The sequence below is a fragment of the Nannobrachium achirus genome (genome assembly GCF_963921795.1).
Source record: "Nannobrachium achirus genome assembly, chromosome: 10".
In the NCBI taxonomy this organism is placed as follows: domain Eukaryota; kingdom Metazoa; phylum Chordata; class Actinopteri; order Myctophiformes; family Myctophidae; genus Nannobrachium; species Nannobrachium achirus.
In genome coordinates this window covers 43,669,805-43,687,677 of record NC_137819.1, presented here as the reverse complement: position 1 = coordinate 43,687,677, position 17,873 = coordinate 43,669,805, and the positions used below count along the sequence as shown (strand labels likewise).

At 42.2% G+C, this 17,873-nt stretch overlaps 1 protein-coding gene across 1 annotated transcript in view; it reads right to left on the bottom strand.

The window, feature by feature from the left end:
* The window catches only part of csmd2 (CUB and Sushi multiple domains 2), a gene marked incomplete at its 5' end in the record, with an annotated part of 568,918 nt that overhangs the window by 198,906 nt on the left and 352,139 nt on the right, over positions 1 to 17,873 (bottom strand). The window contains 3 exons of the mRNA XM_080735514.1: positions 2,948 to 3,151; positions 4,522 to 4,617; positions 11,840 to 11,953. Coding sequence (XP_080591640.1) covers positions 2,948 to 3,151; positions 4,522 to 4,617; positions 11,840 to 11,953 — 414 coding nt within the window. The remainder of the gene's footprint in view (positions 1 to 2,947; positions 3,152 to 4,521; positions 4,618 to 11,839; positions 11,954 to 17,873) is intronic.

Here is a 17,873-nt window from a genome sequence, read left to right as displayed (position 1 = left end):
ACACACACACACACACACACACACACACACACACACACACACACACACACACACACACACACACACAGGGGGGAAGGGGGGGGGAGGGGGGGGGGGGAACCACCGCTCAGTTCACACGGGTGTGATTTTTTAAATGATAAATACAAAACGAAGTTTTGGACATACAAGGTTTCCACCCGACAACGACGATATATAACGCTTTTATAATTTTTTGCGGCTCCAGACAGATTTGTTTTGGGTTTTTTTGGTCCAATATGGCTCTTTCAACATTTTGGGTTGCCGACCCCTGTTCTAGATGAATCCAGAGTCTATACTATAGCATGGGTCAATACAGTAGCGTGCATGTTATCTCCACGATAAGGTGATCAAAAGAGTACTTTTTAGTGTGGTTGCCCAGACAATATCTATTTTGCCGTGCTACTCCTCCTACAGTTTTTGCGGCACACAATCAAGCCATAATGTCCAATCGGCTGGCTTCAACGGGAATCGATTCCTTGCATTTTGCTAAGAGATACGTTATTAGTTTAATTTATATTCATCATTTATTCGTAAATTAATTTGCAAAATGAAAAAATTCAACTTTTCCCAAATATGGAGATGACTGACATCATAGATGTCTGACGTCATAGCCCACATGAGACTGACATGGAAGCCAAAATGAAAAATACCGATTCAACCAGTATGTCTGTATATGGGCATTCCAAGATATGGGCTTAATATTGATGACATCAGAAATCTCTGACACAGAGATCTCCATAATACTGTATGGCCATTCATTTATTTGTGAATACATTGATTTTCCCGATTGACTTGAATGGAGAACATTCAAATGGTAAGAAGGAATTCATTTGCAAGTATTACTCGTGTCATGGCAACCACACTTGCAATTTCCCAGAATCGCATCTTTCTAGTTATTTCTATATTTATTTCTATTCTACCACCACTTCCAAAAAATCTTTAAAGTGATCCCTGGCTAATACGACAAATATGCCTTAATACATTATAATTGTCCTCTATAACTACAATGTAAAATTAAAAACACCTTAAATATTTTACAGGGGAAATGCCCGTCGCAAGTTGATGATGTCATAAATGTCATGTGTGATGTATCCTTATGGAATTTATGGCATACATGTGAAAATAAAAACAAACTTAATATTTCCTATGGTTAATATGAGCATCAAATCAATATTTCAAATGTGTTTTTTGCACATGCATGCCGTAAATTCCATAGGGATAGATCACACATGACATTTATGACATCATCAACTTGCGACAGGCATTTCCCCTATTGAGTGAAAGATTCGTTATTTCTAGGAGAAATAAAATATTTAAGGTGTTTTTAATTTTACATTGTAGTTATAGAGGACTATTATAATGTATTAAGGCATATTTGTCGTATTAGCCAGGGATCACTTTAAAAGGGCAGAGCAGCTGTTAGTAACAGAGGACATTACATCCTTGACCTGAATGTCACAACCCCGGTAGTTTCAGCACACAGGTGTGCAGATATGTTCCAAATGTTTAATTCCTTGAAGTACATTTGCAAGGGTGTCGCACCAATTTCTGGGCCCTGGGTACAAGGATTCACTGCGGGGCCCCCCATGAATGTTCTTCATAGGGGGAGGGGGTTTAACCCATTTAGACTGGGAACGCATTATTACGCGTTATTTTGTGCATTAACTATTGAAAAATAGCAGATATACAAGCTTGCAGCGCGGCACCCTAACTAAAAATATTTAGTTCCAGGCGCCCCCCAGAAGCAAAATTTGAGTTACAAATGTTCACTTAAAAAATACATATATTCAAAGATTTGCACACATTTTCACAACTTTTCAAAAATAGCAGATCTACAAGCTCGCTGCCGCTCTGTGAGCTTGTATAGCTGCTATTTTTCAATAGCTAAGGTATAAAATAATTAAGGCCCCTCCACCTTGGGCCCTAGTAACTCAGTCCCACTTCCCCCCCCTTGTGACGCCCCTGTACATTTGTTTCTATATTTGTGTGAGGATGCTTTTGAGCTATTTATTTCTGCGATAAAAAATATCGGTTCCATCGAAAGACTGCATCGCCCAATTTACGCCTGTACTCAGAGAATGTAAAAAAAATTACTCTCATGGGTGAGTTAGACTAACACTCCAGATTTAATTGTTTACACAGAGAGAAGACTAATATTATGCAGTGCATACTCCTGCGCACACAAACTGGCACTAACAAGTGGGCACGATGCCATCCACGCACCGACACAGAACCACCCACCCTGAAGCTCAGCTGCCAAACAGTGGACATACAGTGTGTCACGCCTGCACTGTCACGCGTGTGCATGTACGCTCGCACGCACACATGCATGCACAGCACATACACACACACACCCACCCACACACAGACAGCGTGAGATGGTGCTTACAATCTTAAAACCTTGTCTTCCCTACTTGTTCTGCTGGATGCACATCTGGTGACAGCACTGGAGCACACAGGTGAGCATCTGCTCAACTGAAATGGTGTGTGTGTGTGTGTGTGTGTGTGTGTGTGTGTGTGTGTGTGTGTGTGTGTGTGTGTGTGTGTGTGTGTGTGTGTGTGTGTGTGGTGGGTGGGTGGGTGGGTGGGTGTGCGTGTGCGCGCGTGCACCCGCGCACGCGTGTTCATGTGTGTGTGCCTAACCCCTGATAGTGCGTTTGCCACCTGTGCGTCGCATGGTTGAGTTTCGCTGTACCGCCACAGGCAATATCTGGCAGCCTACATCTGTCTAGTTAGACACTCCACACATTGGGAATGTGACAAAGACAAATGGAAAATGACACGTGGAAATATATCGAAACACGGAGAGATAGGACAAACGCTCCGTACCAACGTGTGTGTGTCTCTGTGTGTGTGTGTGTGTGTGTGTGTGTGTGTGTGTGTGTGTGTGTGTGTGTGTGTGTGTGTGTGTGTCCTCCGAACGACCTACCTATACAGCTGGGGATGGTGCTGTTCCACTGTGCCAGGGCGTTGGGTACAGTCAGACACTCGATGGCGCCGGAGCCCTCCAGCACGTAGCCCGGGCTGCACTCGAAGCGGATCACGGCGCCCACGGCAAAGTTGTTGCCCATGCGGCGTCCGTTGCGGGGCTCGGGGACAGAGCTGCACTGTGTGGCGCTGGTCCTTGGCACGGCTATAAGAGGTGGGAGAAAGCAAGAGAAAAGAGGGAGGGAGACGGAGGAAAAAAAACAGAACTGGCGATTAGAGTACAAAAGTGGACAACGTGCAACCCTCAGCACCAACTCTAAATGATCAATAAATTGGCATTTAAGAAGAGAAAATAGAGTTACGATTGCCGTTTGCTCACAATATAAAGAGGATATTCAGCTTTTTTTTTCTAATGGTTTTTGCGTTGCTGTTTTTGTGTTTAAAAATGTAAAATAAAAAAGGATAAACGTAAATTATTCATTAAACTTTCTGAATAGCTGCATTGGCCTTTGAATATCTACAGTATAGCGAATGTGATTTCTGGTGCATTGTTCACGGAGCATGAACACAAAATAAGAACAACAGAAGGAGAGCAGAACGAATCAACATGGAACTTTTATTACAACTTCTGAACAACTTCTGCATTACAGTAAGTACAATGTAAAACCCTCAATTTAATTCTGAGAGTGTGCAAAATGTGGTTCCATTTTGCTCCATTAATGGTCCATTATCCATAATAAGGACTTGTAAGGGTCCAAATCCTGTACAAACAGAACCAACCGAGCTGTTCCATTTAGTTCCATTTGTGAAATTAACATTCACACAACACACACACACACACACACACACACACACACACACACACACACACACACACACACACACACACACACACACACACACACACACACACACACACACACACACACACACACACACACACACACACACACACACTTGTTCTGCTGCATGCACATCTGGTGGCAGCACTGGAGCACACAGTAGAGCATCTGCTACAACTGTGTGAGTGTGTGCGTGTGCGTGCGTGTGTGTGTGTGTGTAACCCCTCACTAGTGTGTTTGCCACCTGTGTTTCGCATGGTTGAATTTCGGTGTACCGCTGCAGGCAATGTCTGGCAGCCTACATCTGTCTGGGAGTGGCTAGCACACCCACATACACTATGCATGCGCACACACACACACACACACACACACACACACACACACACACACACACATAGACGCACGCGCACGCACATTAACGCGCACGCACACGCACATGCACACGCACACGCACACACAGTAGCTGAGGGTGAAGAATTTTACAGAGGAATTTGAGATGACGAGAGGGAGAACTCAAAAAGTAACAAAGCAAAAGTCTGTGTGTGTGTGTGTGTGTGTGTGTGTGTGTGTGTGTGTGTGTGTGTGTGTGTGTGTGTGTGTGTGTGTGTGTGTGTGTGTGCGTGTGTGTGCGCACACGCACGCATGCGTGTGTGTGCGTGCGTGTGTGTCTGTCTCTCTCTGTGTGCACCTGCATGTGTGCGTTTGTGCATGTGTGAGTGTGTGCGTGTCTCACCCTGATAAACCAGATGGAATCCTCTGGAACTGGCTTGACCTTTGGAGGTGAAGCGAATCAGGACCTGGTTGGTGGTTGCCAGAGGCAATGACTCACCTATAAAGGGGAAATAAAAGTTGACATCAGAGTTTGTAATTATAATTGATTTCTTTGAAGCAACATGTTGCCTCGGTAGATACTGTAACAAGGCCAATGGCTATGAACTGACCACTTTCTGACACCACAGTGTCCATCTGGGAGTCTGTTTGCTGCATTCAAGTTGCCATTTTTGTTGTTGGTTTTCATTTAATTAAATTGTATTTTGGCATGCACCCAGAACACTCCATTGTCCCTTTCCAAGTTACATTCGTTTATATTTGTACTGTTGATTTCCTTTCAGACAGCCTCCATGATCCATCCCTGTGGGGTAGCCATAGCTGAGTGAGAGAATAGCAGATCTACAAGCTCACAATGCGTTGCATCGCGACGCATTGTGAGCTTGTCGATCGGCTTAAATTAAAATAAGGCCGGGGAAAGGATGAGCTACGCATGCATGTGTGCTTGGCTGCCAACTGGCTGAATTCAGTGACTTGGGAGAGAATACTTCCATGGGAACAATGCTGTGTGCACAGCACAATCATCCTTATTCATCGAGGTGATTTAACTTCATTGTCTCTTATTGTAGGCTGCTGTGTAGCTGCTCGGCTGCTGTGTAGCTGTTAAGAGTCCATTATGGACTAGCCCCTAAATGGCATCTATTGGAGAGGATTTCTCATAGCAATTATTTTTTATAATTTGGATCCAAAAAATCCAGAAACTAATCTTATCTCAGGTTCATATGCATGCAAGTCCGTCTTTTTGGACCCTTGAGCAGCCATCAACTGGGTGAAGCTGTAAAAAGCAATTCCCAACCCCAAGGGACCAGAAAATACGCCCTTACTCTCTATGCATCAGTCCCCAATGCCTCTAAAGGAGCTTTCAAAGATATTCCGGTGCTGTGGAATGATTAGCATGCTTCGCTGTGATGGTCAAAAGAAAAGGAAAGAAAAACATTGTGGCAGTGGAGGATTTTGACGCTGTCAGTAATGATTTCTCAGTTCAACTTACTGCATAACACCCATGGCGCCTCACCATGAAGCCTGATTTATACTTCATCATTATGCTGCTGTCGCACAGTGGAAATAGCCGATCTACAAGCTCACAATCCGTCGCAACGCAACACGTTGTGAGCTTGCAGATCGTCTAGGTTTGGTGAGCATGAAATCGCAGTTCTGTACATGGTGTGTGGTTGGAAACCTGCTAATGACTAGTCTGACAGCGCAAAGCGGATGAGCTCAGCGGGGAAAGGTCGATACAGACCTGTCGTCAAATGTGGAAATCAACTGCAAGATGCTACATTTTAATTGGGTAGATGCTTACTTTATTCATCCTCAAGGGGACATTAAGGTGCTACAGCTGCTCTTATATCACTGACAATAACAACAACAAAATAAGTGACAAGTGGGCTAGAATAACAAACGAAGTGACACTATAATAAGAATAAGAAGAGACATCTGTAACATTATATAGAGAAAGAACAGTCCAGGAGTTAAAACAGGGAACCAACCCTATCCCGGTTCACTGCAAACATTCAAAAGACAGTGTTGTGTCGGCGTCATTACATTACATCTGTCCAGTGTCCATGGCTTTGGCCACTGTTTTATTGTTGACATTTTCTCAAAGTCAGCTTTTCTCCAGGGACTATTTTCTGCTTGACGTTTTAAAAACCAATGCACACGTAAAATTGTTAATGCAACGATAAGGCAACGTTGACATACAAAGTAACAATGCAAACAAAATAACAATAATAACAAAATTCGGATAAATTCTTTCATATGTGTGAAACAAATAACGGTTTACTTTGGAAAAAGGTGTAACCAGTAATGTCGATTATACAACAGATAGTTCCGACGAAGCAATCTGATTGGTTGAAATAGCTATCTACCCGTGATTATATTCAGTATTATGGAACGGTCTCATCAATCAAAGAAATCAGCTCAGCCTGTCCCAGCACTATGCTAGCGTCTATGTTAGCAGTTTTCATGTGAAGTTCAGGGACATAGTAGTCATGGCATTAGAAAATTACACATTTCTATTGAATATCTTAATTACAATTAAATTAAGTTGACATGTTTTTTTACTTCTCCGCTGCCAACGGAACTCGCCCTTCGGGCTCGTTCCTGAGGCAACGCAGGCGTAATGATATTGACAATAAAGCGCACCCTCTTGTGTAATATTGCTTAAGTAAAGCACGAGTCTTGGTCAATGGGATAAAACATGCCAGACATTATACCATTGGTTCTCAACATGTGGCCAGGGACACCCAGGGGACCTTGATTTATTTTTATTTTTCAAAAAAGTGTACAGAAAGTATTACAATTATGTTTTTACATGGCCACACCCAGCAGTTCATTACGTATACATGGCGTTCCTTAGCACCACCCACCTTGAGTTAGCCACACCCACAACTGTTGTTGTAATATAAAACGGGAAGGGGGTGATTTTAGTGTGTCTCTAAAGCGGTGTATTTTGATTTCAGGAAGAAACCAAAATACACAGGGAAGACGTATTTGCATATTATAACTACACCCGGGGTTCTATTAGCGTAAATTACAGTAAAACTAAGGATTTTATAGTGTGGATTGGGGTCCCAGATATACTAAATTGTATCAAATGGCCATGAAAAACTGGGGGTAGGTGAAATTAAAACGTTCGAGAATCCCAGCTTTATACTTCATCCTTAATGGCTTAAAATAGAACAGCATATTTTTAAGTAGTGGAACTACTGCTGTCATATCCATCTATCTTAGCCCCTTTGATGGATTTCGTGTCAAGAAAACATAAGTTATGACCGAGACACCAAGTGGCTGCATATTGGCACTGCTGGGCAGAAACCCTGTATCTCCATAATACTTTATCTTTTTTACATGCTGTAAAATATTTCATAAAATATCATTAAAGACCCATTTTATGGTGGCGGCGCAAAAGTGGTGAAACTAGTTTAATCATTTTGGGAAATTCTTGAAAATGTTCATCTACAGTACGCCCAAAAATGGGTGTAAAAAAAAAGGGTGTCGGTGGTCCACTGATCCACCCACCCACCCATCAGGCAATTTTAACCCATTTAGGCCTAGAATTATTGAATGCTTTAACCAGTGAAAAATAGAAGGTATACAAGCTCACAGCGCGGCACCGAGTCGTGAAAATGTGTGCAAATCTTTGAATATATGTATTTTCAAAGCGAACGTTTGTAACTCAAATTTTGCTTCCGGGTGGTCCCTGAACTAAATATTTTGAGATGGGGGTCCGTGGCCAAATACATATCATTTTGGGGGTCCTTCACATGAAAAGGTTTGAGAACCACTGACATAGTAGTCTCTCAAGAACAGACTAACTGAGCTCCAGTGAATTGAAAAGGACCCTTTCTTTGACGACGGCTAGCCAGATAGCTGACATAGAAACATAGGTTTTTCCAAAAAAAACCTTAGAAGGATTCAAAAGACACTTATAGAATCGGGTCAAAATTCTAATTGTCATGATTTTTCAAAAATAGCAGATCTACAAGCTCGCAGCGCGGCACTCGGTGCCGCTCTGTGAGCTTGTATTATCTGCTATTTTTCAATAGTTAAAGCAGTCAATAATCCTAGGCCTAAATTTAACATAGGATTAAATCAAAAGTATAAACCAGAGAACATTTGGTTGCTCTCTCTCTCTCTCTCTCTCTCTCTCTGTACTGTGCTGATTGTCGCTCTGCAGTGTCTCATTACTCTGTGCCTTCTCACTGTCACAGTGTTGCCTGTGTACAACCCCACAGGCAATATATGTGTGTGTGTGCGTGCGTGCGTGCGTGCGTGCGTGCGTGTGTTCCTGCCTCCTCATGTGTGTTTGTGCACCAAACTGTGCACCCGTCAGTCACTTTACATTTACGCGCGGCGTGCCCTTGAGCAACCCCGTCAACAGTTTGCTTCCTGTCCGTGTCCTGAGAGAACTCGGACGGCAGCAGAGTCGATCCACGGCCGTCGCCGGCGATTTACTCCGGTTTTCGCCGCAGGGGGCCGCGAGGCACGCTGGGTAGTTTATTAGAGGAAGTCTTTGCTGTGTTGCTGTCGTGGTGGCGGTGTTTCATAATGCCTGAGTGGGCAGCTATTAATCCAGACAGAACAAACAAGGTGTGTCAGCAGGCGACTCCATATGAATGATCCAACAGGGACAGCCATGCCGTGAAAAATTTACAAACAAGCATGTAATACGTGATGAGCTGAGACAAGCTCTCAGTTTGCGCTTGAATACTTTGGGGCCGTGGCTGACTGGGCAGAGAGGCCGTTGGGTAATCAGAAGGTAGAGCCGGCTCGCCTCCCTTTCTGCCCGTGGCTACGTGTCGAAAGTGTCCCTACAGAGCAAGACACTCAGTATAGTATAGTGACCCCCGACAGACCAGACAAATGACAGAGTGAAAATAGATGATCTAAGCTGGCAATGAGACTGGGAGCTTGTAGATGAAAAAAATATATATATACTGTATATATATATATATATATATATATATATATATATATATTGTATACAAAAATTGGAGGGGAAATGTAAATATTTTTGGAAAACTAAACTGAACCAAAATCAGGACATCCGGTTTCACGTGTTTAAGGTTTGTATATTTAGAAACATACCGTCCAAAACACATAATAATAATGTATTTCTAGTTATCTCATCTTATTGCTGCATGTTAGAGAGCCAACGTTAACTGTATCAAATCTCTGAAGTTCATGAGAGCTCACTTTTCAATGGCAGGCGCTGCTTCACACAAGCAGCGGGTTATAGGTGCCCGTGCTCAAGGACATTTTGGGGGTTTGAGGTACTTTGACAAATTACAACGGCACAATCTTTCTAAAGCAGACCTATCCTCTCTGTACTTGAACAGGATTAAAGTAAAGTGGGGATTGGGGATTATATACTTTGGAAACCATATTTTACACTTTGCAAATGAGCGTATTGCATTTATCTGGGAGTACGGTGACAGTGTAACATAGATAATATGAAGTGCTCCGATGTTAACCGGAGAGGTGGTCAAATTGAATTGAAGTTGAATGAAAATTGACTTTCCAATCACATTTTAAATGAGGACCGAGTTAGTAACAAAGGGCTTGGTTGAAATCAATTTAGAAATTAGCATTTAGATAAGTCTCTTTGATTTCTCTATTCACTCTTTTTGTACCATGTCACCCCGCCCACTGTTATCTTTCCTGCACTTTAAGTCATCCATTTATTCAACTCCTTTCTTTCGTCTAATTTCCACATGTTTATCTACGCTGCCTCTGTTAATTCCACAACCATTACCTTTTTCACTTTTCTGCGAAAAGAAGCGATTCGTCTCGCCAGTCACGGCAGATGGAAAAGACCCAATGATGAAAACAACACAGAGAGTGAAGTACAACATTCCCTTAGTGCTCGCTCTGTGTTTTAGCTAAAGTAATTACTCCCCGCCATCATGGCGGGGAGTAATTATGCAGCGCCATGCACCACCTAAATGTGACGTTCCTGACTTGACAATAACCTGTTTATTGTACTATACTTGTGTGGGTGAAATCCCCCATTCTATATTTTGTGTCAGGTGATATGCTTGTGTGCACATATGCATATTTATATATGTATAATGCATGTGCTGATGATGTGTGGTACACATTAACCATTTTCATGCATAATTCATCTTGTATTCATATATTGTATGCATATGTTTGTGTGTGTGTGTGTGTGTGTGTGTGTGTGTGTGTGTGTGTGTGTGTGTGTGTGTGTGTGTGTGTGTGTGTGTGTGTGTGTGTGTGTGTGTGTGTGTGTGTGTGTGTGTGTGTGCATGTGATGCGTGTGTGAGCGTGCGTGCATGGAAAGAAACACTCCTCTTTCTACAACCTCACCCACAGTTTCTATTTTGTTGTTTGCTGTGCCTGGTTGTGGAACACTAAGCTAAGCTGTCCACAGTCCACACGTTACACCGTATATCTCCTTGTTTATTGTCCTGCTCAAGGGATGTTCTGAGACTGCCCTGGAGTCAAACCAAAGTAATCGTTTTGCTTGTGTGGTCCACTTAGGCTGAGGCCAGGCTAGTTGAAAAAGCAACCCTAAAAAATATATATAAATAATAAAAAACAACCTCTCGCTCACCCCCCGCCCTGCACCCATGGAAAGTTCAGTACTCCCCTTCAAGTTGTCAGTTTTGTGAAACTTCTCAATTAACCTGCCGCCTTTCAATTCCCGTGCGATTCCTCGCAATCTCATACAGAACACCCCTCCATCCTCCTGCCTCGTCTTGCTTTTCAACTGGGCTGCCTTGCACATAACTTTTGTATTCTATAGCCCTCCAACAAAGTATAGAAAGTTAAATCACAGTTATGTACAGTGAAAAACCTTTTCACTCATAAAAGCCTTCACCGACACTTGTGTACAAGCGCAAGCACACGGATGTCTGAACATAAATACCTCTTTGTCGATATATGTGTATTGTATTGGTTGAAAGAGCCATCAGGTTCATGTCAGCTGCAACGCCAATGCGGATGTACTGTACACAGTATGTGTGCATTTTGCTTGACATTCGCGTGCGTGTGCTCATGTGTGGGTGTTTGGAGCCAGTCGGTCTGTATGTTACCCCAGTGCCTCTTTAGCTGCTGTTGTCTCCATTGACTCCTGTTCATACAGCTCTCAGGGGCCCACCTACCACCACAGCAGCTCTGCCTGTGTCAGCGCTTTGCCTCCATGTTTACCAGGGACCCTACAATGGGAGTCTGACTCAAACAACACTTTATTTAGCCTCCTGTCATGTTTGAAAAATAATGGAAGATCGAAGATGATAGTTAAATCACACTCGTCCCTCTGGATCCTGCCGTTACTGCTGATGAACACAGCAGTAGTACACTGTGCCACGGCACGTGTTGTTTCATGCAAATGTAAATGGTCCCTTGTTGTATTTCAATGTCTTTCCGTCTTTCTGTGCATTTGTGCATTTATGTGTGTGTGCGTGCGCGCTGCTGATAAAAACTCCTGGCGCTCTGCAGTAAACAACACTGCCGTGAATCTCAACAACATCCAGCAGACGGCTGCAAAGCACAAACGTGCTCGTCCAAAAGGGTGATACATCCGCCTAGACCTCTACCTCAGCCCCATCGGGCTGGGACTTCAAGTGCACCAGATGCCGAAAGATATGTCGGCCAAGCTTTGGTTGGTATGGACGTCAACGTGCCTGCCTCAAAGCAAAGCAAAAGTACCCCACAAAAGTGTGTGCGTGTGCGTGTGCGTGTGCGTGCGTGTTTACCTGTGTGTGCTCCAGACAGGGAGCTCAGTACCCGGGCGTTCTGCGTGGCACCGTCGTACACCTCTACCACGTCGTTCAAAGCCGTCTGGAAGAAGGCGAACTGGCTGAATACCACTGAAGAAGAAGAAAAGGAGAGTGAAAACATTGGAAGAAAAATTTGACGCAAATTAGAACCTCTAGTTCTTCAGCTTCGTGTCGCTCTGTGTCCATTTCAGTGTGATGAATAGTGAGCTCAAAACGTCACCGATTTATTTTGGGTGCAATAAAGTGAATGAATCATTGGAGACCTACAGTGTGAGAGCATTTTATATCATTTCTGTTATGGTTTTTCCATTTTTTCTGCACTGATAGTCGCTCAGCACCTGCCCAATTTTGGGTTTGGGATACATGTCTGTCTTCTTTTTCAATCACCCTCTAAGAAATACACATGATAGCAGCGTCCACATCAAAAGGAGCATTATGACCCACTTCAGTCAAGAAAAATAAGCCTTCAAGCATAAAAGAAAATAGCACAGGAGATGACAGCAATACCAAGGATTGCAATTGCGCTGCAAAGACCAGCCACTCCATTCAAATGTGATGGTCTGACATTAACTTGAAAGACTCAGCCAATCGCAGGCCATCTATATCGCTTTCAAGGTTTTCACGCGTCTGCTATTTCAACCTCCTGCTGCTATTGTTCGAGAACATTCAGCCCTTTCAGAACCAATAACCTCTGAAACAAATTAAGACACACAATTATGATCTGCTGAAGTAATAACCCCCAAAATGCCCTCTAAAGATATTGATGATGACAGTGTCCACTTCCCAGAACATCGTAACCCACTTCAGTCAGAAAGGCTTCAAGCATAAAAGATAATGTGCAGGAGACGACAGCGGTACCAAGGAGTGCTATTGCACAGCAAAGATCAACGACTCCATTCAAATGTGACTAATTAGGTGGAAAGGCTCAGGCATTCACACGCAATCTTTGCAGCTTGGGTGATTGACTCCTAGATGAATGGAAAACAGTTTCTGCACAGTTTATTTTATTTTTTGTACCAAGATTGTGGCACTGTGTCTTTAAATGTTGTTTGTATGTTGTCAAACGTTTCGCAAAATTCTGTGCAAAATCTGAGATGAGCCCTGAAAACAATGCTTTGACCCTGTGGATTATTGTCCCTTTCAATAACACACCAGAGTGGCCATGTTGACCTAACAGGAGAATGAGATGAGGAAGGAGAGGCATTTGATTCAATCAAGCCACCCCTACCATTATCGTTGTTACAACCCTGAGCACATTGAGCAACAAATACATAATACAATATAGTGTACGGTACAAGGTACTACTGGAATGGATCTTGCGAGGCATCGTTGCTATTTTTCACGGAGAGCTGTGTACATAAATGATCTATTGCACTCAGTAAAATCTTTTTATTGGAAGTTTTCAAGCTATGTCCAAAATAGGGACACCAGCGTTAAAGTGTAACCACTTCCACAATATTTCTATATTGTCCTGGTCCCAGGTGAGGAAAGATGTCTCAAGTGTCTTGTAATATTAAACGTGTCTACATGGAAGCCACCCATATTAAATCCTGAGTTTGTACACGTGATCTGCAGTGTACTGTATGAGAACTGTGAAGAGAAGAAATAAAAAGTGACAAGGACATGGACAAATGCATTTAGGGAACAACTGAAAGTCTGCTTTGATTGGAGCAATAGGGAAATCTGTCAGGAGTGTTCACTAGATGAATGACTATAGTTAGAGATGATTACATATATTTTAGTCTACAGCTGGTTGTCCCCACAAGCAAGATCAAAATCTTTCCAAATAATAAATCATTATGTGACTAGGGACATAATAAAACATTATACACGCAAGGAGACAGCTTTCAAAACAAATAATGTGGAACAATTAGAGAGAAACTGAGTTTTAAATCAAATTGAGGGAAGCCAATTTGGCCCCCAGACAACATCTGGAAGATGCCTTTAAAGACAATAACCCCAAAACAGGTGTGCGTACTATGAAAACTATGGAGGAATGACTCCAACTAAACCAATTGTGACAGAAAATGTATTCAGTTCCTCCAATGACCTAAACACTTTATTGGCCAGATGTTTATCACTAGACAGATAACTCTGGCAAGTGCACCAAATACTTTAACTATGATACTGTACCTGCAATAGACATTACTGTCAAAGACGTCAGGAAAACTTTTCAGTGCACAAATACTAAGTAAGTAATACTAAGAGACGCTGTTGCCACTCTGGTTGATATCGTTTTTTTAAGTTTTGCTTTGGGGCTTTTATGCCTTTATTGGATAGGACAGTAGACTGACAGGAAATTGGGGGAGAGATGGGAAGTGACACGCGGCAAAGGTTGACCGGATCGGGAATCGAACCGGCAACGCCGCCAGGCATCCATGCCTATATGGTAATGCTTAAGTGGTGTGCGCCTGGACCACTATGTCAGCGGGCGCCCCTGGTTGATATTGTTTAATGAAACCCAACACCTATGCTAGTGCTATCTTTTGAGATTTACTTTGGTTTTCAACACAACACAAACAGACATTTTGGTGTCAACAATGGTCCAGCAGCAACTGAAATAAGAGACATCATAGCCTTTAGGAGGCGCCGCTACAGGCAGCAAGCGAGATTCAATGGAACAATACTGTTTATTTTAATTACCAACATTTCGACAAGCTGATGTGAAAAGGTTGGCCAAAACATTGGTATGAGATACCCTGATGAAGACAGCTTGTTGAAATGTTGGTAATATCATCTAAATGGAGCAACATAAAGTGCAGAATTATTCCCCGTTCCCCGGATCCAGCAGGAACTGAATCCATACTTGATTAATGGTATGGCCCTTTTCTCATTAAAAAAGGCTCCAGACTGTAAAGGTGAACAAAAGTACATCACACCCAAAGTTGCCGGCCCCCAGGGTTGTGTGAGTTCAGCGTTTCACTTCCTATAGGCTACCACTGTCGTACAGGTACAATACACCACATCAGTACATTTTAAAGTATTCTGATACTGTAATGTGAATGAATGGCTCTGTTAACCACTTGCACCTACTGTAGCATCAGTAGTTGTAGTTTACGTCAAAGAGTTTTGGTGTAGAGGAGGGGACCCCGTCAATGAAGTTTATAGGTTTTAATCAGTGGTTCCCAAACTTTTTAGCCCGTGACCCAAAAGAAAATGTAGACATTTGCCCGGGACCCACACTAGTCAAAATAGCAGGTCTACAAGCTCACAACGTGTCGCTTTGCGGCGCGCTGAGAGTTTGTATTTTCAGCTTCCTAATTATTATTATATATTTAATTAATGGAATTTCTTACAATGGAATTTATACAATTATATATATATTTTTTCTTGTTTATTTATATTTATTTATACAAAATAAAAAGATTTTTGGGGAGGAGAAAATCCTTTGAAATATAAACCTCTTTTGTGGGAATTTTACTGGAGTCGTGACCCATACAAATTGGTCCATGACCCACAAATGGGTCCCGACCCACTGTTTGGGAACTTTAAAGAACTCAATCCTGTGATGCACCATCATGGCACAACCAATGTTTTTGATTATAATGCGCTTGAGATAAACCCAAAGAAAACATAACAAACTGGTTCACCATTTGACTGTCAATATTAGCTTGGGAATCAAACAAATCTGCAAGCTATTTTCTTTGTCTGCCAGGGCAGGGCAGGGCAGATTTCTAGCTGACATGGCCTGGGTCAGGCAAATCGCAGTTGTTTATCTAATATGATACGTCTGACGGTCTGTCCAATGCAATGGCTCATGAAACCAAACAAAATCACAGATGGCATTACACCGCATTTGAGCAGAAATAAACGCAAACAAAAGCGGTATTTCCCCCCCAACCAACTTCTGCCATAGCCATGCCTCTAGGACTACCATGTGTGGTGACACATATGTTTAAATCTTTTCATTGGCTGATCTTAATGTCAGGAAGGACTGCCAGTCTATCGATCTCCACAACAATTATGAGGATTCTGAGGACTTCAGGCTTGAGCCCTGTGTGGTGACCTGGACGAGTGAGTGCAATGGCCGAGTTGTATACCGATAGGGTGGGAACTGTTAATCACTTAAACTGCACATAGTGCTTGACAATGATAGACTACATTCTGTCAACGTTTCCATCTGTTAATGTTATATGTAATGAATTTCTGCTCCCGAATAATGTGAACACAGTTTTAAACTTGCCACTGTAACTGTGAAGTGAACCTAAAATATTATAAAAAATATATATTTTCTGATAACACAGAGATCAGTCGTGAAACTGCCTCTCTTCCACTGTCACTGTCTGTTATCCAATGACATCACATCATAGCATGGCCACTGCGGAAGTTGATTGGGGGAGGGAAAAAAGCAGGTGTATGTCAGGCTAATGGGAACTGGTGGGAAAACTAGGCACAGATATGGAGGTTGTGGTTTTGCATGACAAAGTGATGCATCCCGGCCTCGGGCTTCTTTGTCATTTGCCCAGAAAATGCAAATGGAGCCCTTAATTATTCCCTCACTCTTTGGTGTGACTGGGCACTGAGTGAAATATGTTGCTAGTGGTGTCCGGGGGATTTGGCAGTCAGTAATTTGGAGACACTGGCGGGACCTCTGAATGGGTGGAATGACCTCCACATTTAACAGATTGGACGGTGAGTGTCCCAAGGCTAGGTACACACAGCCTGCCGCTTGGCTTAACTGGACAATGATGGGCTTTTTGGTTTCGCCCTACATTGCCATAGTGTTAATAGCTCATTAGAAAAAGAGGGAGGGAAGTAGAGAAATATATATATAGTTAGTTAGCATTTGTCTTTTTAGGTTTCTTTAGAACTTTGATTATATTGTGTTTTCTCTAGATAGATATCCATTTACATTGTTATATTGCTGTTAATGTACTGACCTATTATCTTGTTTATTATTGTGATGTTGTATCTGCTTATTGTAAGTCGCTTTGGATTAAAAGCGTCTGCTAAATGCCTAAACTGTATATATATATATATATATATATATATATATATATATATATATATATATATATATATATATATATATATACTACCTTTTTATTTGTATTTATCTTAATATTTTCTTTTCTTTTTTACAAGAATGTCAGTGTGCTTTGGCACCGTTGTAATGAATGCAGTCATGCCAATAAAGAATTATTGAATTGAACATTTTAATTTAATTAATTGAGTGGGAGCGAGGGTGTTTGAGCAAGCGAGAGAGAGAACCAGACTGATGGCAGTTTGGAGAGTACACAGCAAAAGCCTGGGTGTTAACATAACTCTGAGATTGTAAAATAGAACCAAATCAACCTTTTGCATTTGGTTCCATTTGTACAATTAACACTCATGATTTTAAAGTGCACCAACTGTCTGTGGTTTTGTATTTACATGTTCACCCTGTTAGCGAGGCAGATAAAGTGCATATTACAGGTGAATCGTTCACTTGCGGATACAAGCACCAAAATTGGCACACATACTCCTTAGGCATTGCTCTTTTCAGAAAACCATCTGGCCAAAAAAAAAATCAAGATGGCGGCCAATTTTCATGATGGCCGCCATTGAATATACAGTAATCTTGCATTCCGCAACAAAATCCCATAGACTTGTCCTATTTGAATAATTTTGGTGTCAAATCATACATTTATCACTATGTAGAATCCAAATTTGGACCCATGGACTTACTCAATGGCTTCCTTGTACCATATATCAGTCCCGGAATCTTAATATTCTGCTAATAGTGTGGTGCGATGCGTCCAAAAAACCGCTCCCGTAGGATTTTTGTGCTAAAATTGATCTTTTTGCAGATCCTGGTTCTATAGAGTCCAAACTATGAGAAAATGATGGGTGTCAACTTTTCCGGACCCCCACCCCCTTTCTGGGGGTCATCTAGTTTGGGACCTGCATGCCAGAACAGTACGCCAGCCAGTTAATGTCCAATTTTCTTAATATTAGGGTTGTTTTGTAGGTTTTAAAACATTCTGAGTTCATTTATTACACTTTTGAAGCAGCCAGAATAAGCTTTCTG